Source organism: Coturnix japonica, chromosome 38 (genome assembly GCF_054131305.1).
Source record: "Coturnix japonica strain WE chromosome 38, WE-NBRP24, whole genome shotgun sequence".
NCBI lineage: Eukaryota > Metazoa > Chordata > Aves > Galliformes > Phasianidae > Coturnix > Coturnix japonica.
The window spans coordinates 4,842,003-4,852,914 of record NC_140700.1 but is presented as its reverse complement, the minus strand read 5'-3'; the positions used below and the strand labels follow the sequence as shown (position 1 = coordinate 4,852,914).

General features: G+C 43.7%; 2 protein-coding genes across 3 annotated transcripts; one reads left to right on the top strand and one right to left on the bottom strand.

The window, feature by feature from the left end:
- Positions 1-8: 8 nt before the first annotated feature.
- Positions 9-6,103, bottom strand: LOC116654433 (bile acid receptor-like). Its single transcript, XM_032449337.2, has 11 exons — positions 5,675-6,103; positions 3,616-3,727; positions 3,047-3,412; positions 2,638-2,778; positions 2,121-2,260; positions 1,924-2,028; positions 1,731-1,830; positions 1,243-1,368; positions 555-671; positions 316-429; positions 9-247 (listed from the first exon to the last, which is right to left on the bottom strand). Exons 2-11 carry the CDS (start codon positions 3,677-3,679, stop codon positions 9-11), a joined length of 1,512 nt encoding a protein of 503 aa, XP_032305228.2. The 5' UTR covers positions 3,680-3,727; positions 5,675-6,103.
- Positions 6,104-8,274: 2,171 nt separating this feature from the next.
- On the top strand, positions 8,275-10,869 carry SIKE1 (suppressor of IKBKE 1). Of its 2 annotated transcripts, none has more exons than XR_014938787.1 (4): positions 8,275-8,762; positions 8,850-9,357; positions 9,541-9,654; positions 10,003-10,869. XR_014938787.1 is itself a non-coding variant. In XM_015885188.2 (4 exons), the coding sequence occupies exons 1-4, from the start codon at positions 8,456-8,458 to the stop codon at positions 10,090-10,092; spliced, it is 654 nt and encodes a 217-aa protein (XP_015740674.1). In that variant the 5' UTR covers positions 8,289-8,455; the 3' UTR covers positions 10,093-10,869. The 2 variants fall into 2 exon arrangements, 1 of the variants encoding a protein (XP_015740674.1); XM_015885188.2 differs by having other exon boundaries at positions 8,289-8,762; positions 8,850-8,992.
- The last annotated feature ends 43 nt before the right edge of the window (positions 10,870-10,912 follow it).

The window sequence follows — 10,912 nt, the reverse complement described above, 5'->3', positions numbered from 1 at the left end:
GCTGCGGCCTAGTGCAGCTCCCACACCTCGCACAGCAGCGCCCTCAGCCTGGGGTCCTTCGTCCGCCATGTCACCAGCACCTCAGCGTGGGTATGGTTAAGGGTACGGAGCTGTGTCAGCCTCCCGATGAGCCGAGCGAAATGCTGCGGGTCCTCGGGGTGGTGGATCTTGGAGTATTTGTAGAGGATGCCCAGGAATGGCTCCTGCAGCTCCTCAACGTGCCGCTTGTTCCTCAGCAGCGGGCGGTCTGTGGGGTACAACGCCATCAATGCTTGGCCATCTGAAGGGGTACAGGGCAACTCGAGCACTGCCTACCTGAGAATAGGACTGTGGTTGCTATGAGCAGAGCGTACTCGGTCTCGGTGACTTTGAGTTCCCCCATGCTTCTGTAGAAGTAAAACAGCGCCGTGATGAACTCCTCGGTTATACCTTGGAAATGGAAGAGGAGCGTCGGAGTGAAAAAAGGGCTGTGTTGTATGAGTTGCTGCTTGGTGCCTGAGGGTGTGATGGAAGATAAAGTACCCCCAAGGATGGTGGGTCTGAGGCCTTTTTACCTGTGGTAGTGGTGGAAGATGGACTCTCTTCTCCGTGAGACGTCTGGATGGAATACACGTTCTTATCAAGGTTTGGAACGTGGCAGCACGTTGAGTGGTCAGAGCGTCTGATGTGACCTGGAACAAGAGAGGTTGGAAAAGGCCTTAATGATCATTGAGTCCAACCCACAACCTGACCATCCTGCCCTAACTGAAAGAACTGTCTGCTACATCACGGCTCTGAGCACCACATCCAAAAGGCTTTTAAGCACATCCAGGGATGGGGACCCAACCACCTCCATGGGCAGCCCATTCCGGTGCTTAACAGCCCTTTCTGTAAAGATCTTTTTCCTGATATCCAACCTAAACCTCCGCTGGATCAACCCGAGGCCATTTCCACTCATCCTGCCACCTGTCAACAGTGAGAAGAGACCAGCCCTGCCCTGCTGCAATCACCTTTCAGGTATGGGAAGAGAGCAATCAGGTCTCCCCTCAGTCTCCTCTTACCCAGACTAAACAGCCCCAGTTCCTTCTGTCTCTCCCCATAGGCACATTCTCCAAGCCCTTCCCCAGCCTTGTTGCCCTTCTTTGGAGGTTTTTACACATCACTGTGCTTGAATAGGGAATTACTTCAGATTCATTACATTGGAGGTTGTATCAAAATGGCTGAACTACAGGTGTTCATAGAAAGCTTGTTAGTCCAACTTACTTTCACTTGATGATTGGCATTCACTAATTCTTTGGTTGTAGATCTGAGCAGAACACAAAAACATGGCCTCGACTGTTGACCCTTTTAGCAGCGCAATTTGATCTTCGCTAGCTAAACTTTCAAATCCTGTAAAGAGAGAGAGCCTTGTTACGAATCAAGGCTGTGGCTGCCTTGAAGCACCTAACATGGACTGATAGACATGATTTTTTAATAAATGCCTTCACTGAAAAGGAGGATCCACAGTTAAAAGATTTGTACAAAACACTATCTAATGGTCTTGTGTTTCTTCTTGCTAGTTTGCAGGTTAGAAACAAATGAGTTGCAAACTGAACTGGATTGCAGACAATGTGTTAAGATGGTAATTCACTCCAGGTGGTGAATGGGTGTTCTTAAGGCCTGTATTTATCTCAGATTGATGCCATGAATACAGCTGATGCTTTTTAAAAAGGCAGCCTGCTCCATAACCCTTCCCAAAGCAGGGAGCTTACCTGGGAGTCTTTTGGTGAAGTCCACTAACACCTGTACGTGGACAACTGCTGTCTCAGAGAGATGGAGAAAGCTTTCCTCAGGGCTTGTGGTTTCTTGTAGCTGCATAAAAGAGTGTTTAAACATCTGATACAGCCAAGATGCATTGCTTAGAATAGTAACAAGTAATTCAGGCTGATTGCTCTGTATACATACAAACTTCCTTGCTTCCTCGAGGGGAATTGTGTATTTTTGATGTGCTGCTACGATGTGGTCGAGAAGCTGATGTTCCCCTGGAGTAAGTTCCACCTTCTCCACAGTCTAATAAAAGAAATAAGTAAACCAATCAAGCTATAAGGAATTAAGGCAAAGTGCACCATAAAGAAGTTAGTTAGAATAGAAAAATGTCACACTTTTCCGGATCTTGTTGTAGATGACACGTGCTTACTATTCAGCCCCTCATCTTCCAGTTTGATGTTGCAAAGGAAACTGCTCTTTTGTTTGAAATTCTTTCTGAGTCGCTTTGACTTGCACTGCACTTCAGTCAGCAAACCTGTGAGGCAGGGAACTATGGATTAATGCATTTGTTTTTAATGGATAACAGTTTGAAATCATTACTTCTGTGTTGCAGCTGAGGAGCTATGAAGAACTGTGCTTCCTAGAGAACATGGAACTGTGCTGTTTGTTGAGTTGCTGTTCTGTGTCCACAAAAAGCCTGAGTACCTGCAGTCTTCTCATGTATGTCCCAACTACAAACCAGGTAAGGAGTATAAGAATCTTTCATGAAGATTTTGTGAATAAATTCTTCCCATCTTCCAATCTAAATCTCCCCTGATGCAACCTGAGGCCACTGTCTTGTGCTCCGTCACTTAGCTACAACAAGGTAAGGGATTGGATATAGAAAAGGGTTTAGCAGGAGGGAGCACTCACACTCTGCCAGCATTCCCACAGCTCTGCACTTCTTCAGGCGACATTCCTGACACTTCCTCCTCATGTACATGTCCATCTCACAGTCACCACCGTTCTTGCATCGATACACTGCGTTTTTGGTTATGCTCCGTCTGAAGAAGCCTACAGAAAAGCAGCAGGTTATGACTAAAGGAATTTAAGGAGGCTTACCTCATAATTCAAAGTTTTGTTCTTTTCTTGGCGATGAAAGTATTGCCTTGGTTTTGAAGTTTCTTGGTGATTATTTAATTATGACTTGTTCTTTCTGACTAATGTTAATCACTGTTTTCTTTAACTGGTCAAGATAGCTCCCATATTAATAACTGAATTAATAGGATACTAACAGCCATTAAGAACAATAATTAATGATTTATAAATCTGTGCCTCTTACCTTTACAGCCTTCACAAGTAAGTGCATTGTAGTGGTAGCCAGATGCTTTATCACCACAAACAACACACAGCTCTTCCTGCCCCTTCAGTCTCAAAGAAGAGTGATTTAATCTGGGCCTTTTTAGTGCTTGAAATCCACTGTCATCAAGGTGGGAAGCTGTGAAAGGAGGCTTGTTCAATTCGCAGTTACTGGTGATATATTGCCCATCAGTGTACTGAGAGTCCAGGCTGTATGAACTGTAATGGGACTGCGAAGGTTGTGACTGTAATACTGGAGAAGGAATTGGAACTGAGGAGTATTGACAGTAAGGTGCAGTCTGAAAATCAGTGTCTTGCAGCTGGTAATTGATGTGCTCTGGTAAAACATCTAGATTTAAAAAAAAAAAAAGTTGAAAATGAAATAAAAACCTGGGGAATATCATGATGTCAGCTACCCGATTTATTTATTTTTAATGGTTTAAAGGTTCTAAAAGCTTGTGATGTTACAGTAAAATTAAGAAAATAATGGGAATTCCCACATTCATCTTACTTTATTGCTTTTTCACAATATTACAACTTGGCATTACTTACCATAATACTGTATGGGCTCAGCAAGGCAGTACCCATCTGGTACAGTGACAAATGTATTTGCCATGTTTTGTTGCCAATCTCGCTGTTTGGGATAAACGTTTTAGAAAGAGACCTAGAGAAATGGAAACAGGAGATTATGTGAGAAGGAATGCTAGGAAGGCTTCGTTACTGAGCTGAACCCAGGAAACTCCAGAGATTGTAAGAAAGTTAGAGGTATGTGTAAAGTCATGTAATACTTGCAATGAGGTAAGGAGATTGCTTTAAGGAGCCTAAGCTACAGTTGTGTCCTGAAAGACACACACACATCCCTCCCCCCAAAGCAGACATATCTTTGAAACTGAACACTTTGTGTTGCCAGTGGAAGGTGAAAAGGTACAGTGAGAGCAGTGAGACTGGAATGCTGCTTTTTTTGTTGTTGTTATCTCTGCTAGTAAATATTTGTTTGAAAGAGAAATTACTCATTGAATCATGGGGTCCTTATCAGTTAGATCAATTTGGCATGGGCAAAGTCTGCATTTTTCCTAAAATACGTGTATTTGATGGAGAAGGTGCTTCTGCATACCACTGCTTCCTTTAAAGTGATAAAAGAACAGAAGCTAGAATAAAATTGCATTGATCCAGTGACGCAGACTTGCATGAGGAGCATGAGTTAATTGTTCCGAGGAGCAGAGTGGTCAGTTAATTACATGTCGTACACCTTGCAAGCATTTAGTCAAGTTTCCCTCAATTCAGATCATTGTCTGAGAAGGGTTTTGAGTCTTTAGTCCTTGTTGATTTTTAATGGCTAATAAGTTAGCAGCTGCAGACACAGAATTCCCAACTGTTTCATTTTCTGACATTAGAGAACATCATATTAACAAGTTTGTTCTTCTAATATAAAATTGCTTTGAGCCTTTTAAAACAAAACTAAAACTAGACATACAGGGAAGGAACTTAATACTCTGGGACAGGGAAGCTTTGATGATTTGTAAGACTTTTTGTTTTTTGCTATGAAATACCACAAAATAGAGTAACACTATCAACTTCTATTATCAAATCTGTTAAGATGCAAAAACGACTGCTTGTATGAGAGGCTCTAAGGAGCTCTTAAAGAGTCGTGTTATGACAGTACTTCAACTGCTACCATAAATATTTTGATAGTTGAGTCATAGGGAAATTTCTTGTTTGCGGGGAATTTTAGGAACTCGAGCTGAAGTTGTACAAGATTTATTTACCAAACCTTGTGGCTTGTTAACAGACACGCAGTGTAACTAGAAGGTATGTCTAATCTTCGTGGAATTGCAGTAGTTTTGCTTCTGGAAAGCCTAACTTTGGTTTTTTAATTGGTGAAGTTTAAATCAACTGATTGCAATCAGTGGCTACTGAGCGTAATACCAGGAGAAATATTGAGTTTCAATCAAGCAATTGATTAATAGCATCCGTAATTAAAGAGTGTGGGTTTTTGTACATGGAAAGTTGTGGGACCATTTTAATGGTCTCATATGTAGCTCATATGTGTTATTACATTTTTAATTGGTTCTCCTGCTCTCAGTGTGCTGTGAAGCTCCCCAAAGCTGCTTGAAGAGATCCTGTTTTTCTCCTCATTAACTGTATTCCTTCTTTATCATAAAATACCCTTTTGAATCTTTCCAGTAATAGAAATGACTTGTTTTGCTACTTGTGGTGCAGATAAAATCTTGGAATCATTACCACATTATTAATTATTGCAAAGGTATATTTTATATTAATATATATATTATATATTATTATTATTTTATATATATTGTAAAGTAAGAGGTTGGAGGTTGTTTGAAGCTTACAGCTTTCCTGGTCCTTTGGTAAACAAACAACTGAATTAAAGATTTATTAACGTCATCAAATGAAGCTGTTGGAGAAGAATTCTCGATAGCTAGGATACTTCATTTAAAAGTGCTTGTTTGCTGGATCAATTTAGCTAACACTTCAAAAAGAAAACACAAAATCCACAATACCTGTAATATTCTCACCTGGCAAATTGACTCGTGCCTACCACAATCATTTATAATCCCAGAGCACTAAGAAAAGCAAATGAAATACCTACAGCAGTTGCAGAGTTGTTCTTGTTTCCAGAGCAAGTCCGTGGGGCTGTAGCAGTGATCCCAGCTCTGAGTCCAGCTGGAGCAAACTGGGCCTTGTCCCTATTTATCAGTTTGTGTGCACACACTCGGCTCCAGACAATCTGCAGAGCAATGCTGCAGCTCTGAGACACGAACTTCCCACACAGCCTTTCCTGGGGTCGAAGCGAGGGCAGCTGCAAGTCCACATAAATCAAATAATAACTGGGTCATCAGGGACAGAGGCCACGGGGACCTTCACGTCACGGCTTCCCAGAGTTCTCCCTGACTGATTACTAAGTATTTGCTTTCTTGGTAGAATTTAAAATTCTCCCATTTTGATTGCTTAACATTGATATGCCCAGAAGTTAATGGAAGATGTTCACTGCTTTGTGGAGAAACTACTGCAATGGTATAAATTTGGTGTATCTACATGAAATAACGATTGAATTTGCAGACACTTGATTAGGTTGTTATATTGAAACACCAACACTTGGCACGTTCTGCCTGGTCTGGTGAGAACTGCGAGCTCCTGTAAGGTCTCATCCACATAGGAAGTCTTCCTTTCATAGTAGGTCTATGAATTTGATGAGTGCTGAAACTGCAGGTTCAGAGGAACCTTCCCTACGTAGGTGCCTGTCGAGAGAACTCATCTTCAAGATATGGAGAGATCTGCATTCATCTGAACTGGTGATTCTAGATCTTTGTAACTCGCTTGGTGTTTGAATAGTTAAAGGAAATCGTATCTACTCCAGCTGGGTCTTCTCTGCATAACTGACCCATTCGGCTTGATCTGGTATTGGATTGTTTACGTAACTTCAGTAATTAACCACTCTCAACCTCATTAATGAAACATAAACCACCTCTTCTATTCATTTATTAAGCCCTTGTCAAACAAAACTTAAACAAAGGGCAAAATCTCAGCAAAGGAACAGTCCAAAAGCTACTGGGATCTGCCTACAAGTTGCTACGGCCACTTTGTTGTTGTTTTGCAGTACAAATTAAACAGAAGCAATGGCTTTGTCTATTGCTCTTGGCTAACTGCTCACAGAAACATCTGAGCTCTGTCACATGAGGGCAGCGATGCCTCCACAACTATTTTGGTCATTTCAGTGCAAAATACCGATGTTCCAGTTCATTACTGTAAATCATTAAATGATGAAAGCAAAGAGTCAAATACTAAACAACCGGGATACTTTGGAAAACTAATGTTTTGGAGAGCCTCAATATATTTCTATCTAGCATATATTTTTTTCCTGCTAGAACAAATCCACGTTCTGTTTGACAAAATACAGTCATGTGGTTAAGAGTTATTAAAAGCATTAAAGCACTAACCTCTTGTAACCCCATTTTTCACTCTATACACATACATAAGTGTTTAATCGAATCGAAGTTAAACACTAAGATGCTTGAGAGGCCAAATTTATACATTCTCTTCAGTTTATACAGCGCTGATGTGATAAGCCAAAGGAATTATAAGACACCACTGCCCTGAGATCGCTCATCCGCTGCTTTGTTTAAGCTCTGTTGCTACATAAGAGAAGTCCTGGTGAGAAGCACGAGCAGCATTTAGATACAGGAGTGCTGTGCTACTGGGATCGGGTCGGTCCTGGCGCCACATGAACTCATTCTGCTGTCCTCTGGGAGTGGAACTAATGATTCTGTGTCAAGAGATCTGCTGGGCAGGGAGCGAGCCACGGCCCTGAGTGGGGGCATGGGACACATTAGGACTTCATCTCCTTTTCATTCTGTGTCTTTATTTCAGACACTCAGACAATCCTGACATGGAAGCCTGATAAAGCAGTGCCTCTCCCTTGTCTCCACGTGGCATGAAAGGCCGGAATGATATCTCTGAAGGAAGGGAAGAGTGAGCATTAAATCATGCCCAAAGGGAAGGAGAAGTGTAAGAAACAGAATAGGTTCAGACATACAACCCAAGTGCAGCTTGTGCTGAGGTGTAGTGTGTGCTCCTGCTGCTTCAGTCTGACTTCCCAGCTGATGTGAATTGAATTGCTGGTGCTGCATTGATCTCACTGAGTCCCCCGGGCTGTACGATGGGATTTAAGTGCAACAGGTTGTAAATTTGGTACCACGGAACTTCCTTAACTAGAATAGGGTGAAAGGCACGAACAGCTGAATTGTTGAGTGTGTCCCAAAGGAGATGTAAGCCCGCAGGGTGGCTGCAGGCAGCAGAACTGCTGACACTGCTAAAACACTGCTTAGAAAGTATCAAAGGAAAACGTGACACGACGAGAAGCGAAGCAGCAGAATCACCACGGGTGGCTACGGGCGGTTACAGCGAGCAAATAACAAAGAACGAAGTCAGCACTGCACAGCTTGTTATTTTAACTTGAGGAGAGGATGTTTACTGTCGGAGGGACAAACAGGGATACAGATAAGATGTCAGCCCAGGATTTAAAGGAGTTTGAAATCAAGATAACCAGGACCCCCCGTGGGTCACGGCCACCTGCGCTGTGCAAACAGAGCAGCTCCCATTGCCGGCTCTCAGATCCACGCCGTGTGACAGCGGGGAGCTTTGGATCCACGCGTTTAACACCATCCCCGCACCCAGCGGCCTCCAGCAGGCGGCGGTGCGGGCTCAGCTCCGGGCTCAGCTCACGGCTGCGCAGCTGCGGGGCGAGGAGCCGGCCCGGAAAAGGCAGCGGCTGTTGTGCGGGTGTTGTTGTGCCGAGCGGGTTCGGTCCGTGCGCTGTGCGGGACATGGGGCCGCCGCGGGACTGAGCAGCGCGGCCCGACCTGCGCCCACCATGAGCTGCACCATCGAGAAGATCCTGACGGACGCCAAGACCCTGTTGGAGCGGCTGAAGGAGCACGACACCGCCGCCGAGTCGCTCATCGATCAGTCCGCCGTCCTGCACCAACGCGTGGCCGCTATGCGGGAGGCGGGTGCGGGGCCGGCCGACAAGGGCAGCGCGGCGGCGGCGGCGCCCACGGCCGCGTCCCGGCGGGGTCGGAGCGTAACGGAGGATGGTGCTGACGGCTCCCGGCTGCGGCCGCACACGCTGCTGTGCCAGGAGAACACGCAGATCCGCGACCTGCGGCAGGAGAACCGCGGTGAGTCGGACGGGATGGGGCTGACGGCTCTCGGTGCACCGGGGGGGTCGCGTGGTGCCGTGTAACGCTGCGATCCCTGTCCCGTAGCGCTGTGGATCTCTCTGGAGGAGCACCAGGACGCCTTAGAGCTCATCATGAGCAAATACAGGAAGCAGATGTTGCAGCTGTTGCAAGGGAGAAAAGGTGAAGATGCGGAACCAGTGCTGAAAGTTCATCAGGCCAACTCTGTGGTAAGGTGGGATGGGGATGAGGAACTTGCTCTCTGGTTTGCTTTCATGCAACGTTTGTCTCCTTTCACGGGCCCATTCTGCTCCAGGAGCCTTCTTTCAAGCTCTGGTCCCTTTGGTATTTGATCTTTTCCCTGCATTCTTCTCACAGGTTGTAAATTATCACAGAGCATCCTGAACAGCACGAGCCTTTGGTTGTCCAGGTGAAGGCTTGCTGTGTGCTCTGGGTGATACATTCCTGGGGTTAAGCTTTAATAGCTTTGTTTTCACTTAAGAGGAGCACAGCAGAGGTGGTTATCATTACTGTTGAGTAACTGTAACAAAAGGAAAAGAGCCTCCAAAATCCCTATAAGCTGCCGTGTGTTGAGGTATGTGATGCTGTCTTAAAGCAGGGAGGATTACAAGTGGTTGGGAGGGAAAGATTAAGATTCAAAATGGGAAAGTAGTCCAGAATTAATAACATGAAAGTAATGGATTCATAAGGAATAAATTATTACTGCTTTTGCCTGAATGTATTAACGGTGTTTGTTTTTTTTCCCCATGTCTTTCAGGAAATTGAAGGACAAATAGACAGGATATGTGAGATGGGTGAAGTGATGAGAAAAGCTGTACACGTGGATGATGATCAGTTCTTCAAGGTACAGGAGAAACTAGCTCAGCTGGAGGTAAGAACCCACGACATCGCTAAGGACAGATCAAGCTTTTGGGGACTATAGATGGTTGTGTGTGTCAGGTGTTAATAACAATAAAAAACAGGGATGGTGGGTGAGGTTGGGAGGCAAGGAACATTTTCTGTTTAAGTTCTTTGTATTTCTGTCATCTTAACGATAAAGCCCAAAGTAAAAGGTGTCCTTTAAAGTGATGTGCTTCATCCCTTGTAAACATTAGTTTGAGTTCTAGATTTCTATTCGGCTGTGAAGGAATGGGGCTACTTAATTAACAGTCTGTAATCTTTGTTAATTAACTCATCTCTATCTCAGTTGAAATACTGATTATTATTTTTCTTTTTGCAGCTCGAAAACAAAGAGCTTCGGGAACTATTGTCCATCAGCAAGGAATCCTTTGAGCTCGGGAGGGACGATGTGCGTGACAGCGAAGCTTAGATCACAACACACCCAAACCTTGACTTCAGAGACTGTTCTGAAGCCACCCAACAAAGGACGATCTGTAACTTGTTCTTCAGGTGTTTCACATGTTCCATCTATCCCAATGTGTGCCCTGTGTTACTCTGCAATCACACACTCCTGATGGCAAAGGCTTGTATTGCTGCTCTGTATTATCAACCAAGTGAACCAAGTGCTTTTGGTGCCGGCTCTTTTGTGGCAGTTTATCTCACGAGTGTTACTTCCATAAGCTTTCCTCGGCAATTCCAGCTGTCACTTAGAACTGCCTGATATGGGGAACACAATACAGCTCCTGGATGTTGTATTTGCTAGAAGGAAGAAGAATTGAAGTCTATGTTATAACAAGTTGATACCTTGCTCTGCCTGCACAGTGGAGCTTTGGCTTTGAGGACCCAACCCTCAGTATTTGCTCACATTAATATTATATTATATTATAATAATATATATTATATATAATATTATATATATAATATATATTATATAATATATATATATATATATTATATTGATATTGTGATGCTCTCAGTGGCATTTTCATGCTGTTTTCAATGTAATTCAATGACACCCAATTGTCACTGTTACTTTTTGATGCTGTTTTTACTTAGTTTTGATAGATAAAGCAACTGTGTGTGTTATGAGTCTATTTGGATTATGCAGATAAAGGTGTTTAGTTGATATATGGGACTCCTGTTGAGGAGCATTGTACAGACTTCTTTCCTAGACTATTTTAAGATGGAATAAAGCAATTTACAGCCATTTTTGTGCTGTATTCTGTATTGTATCAATGCTGTCCCGTCGC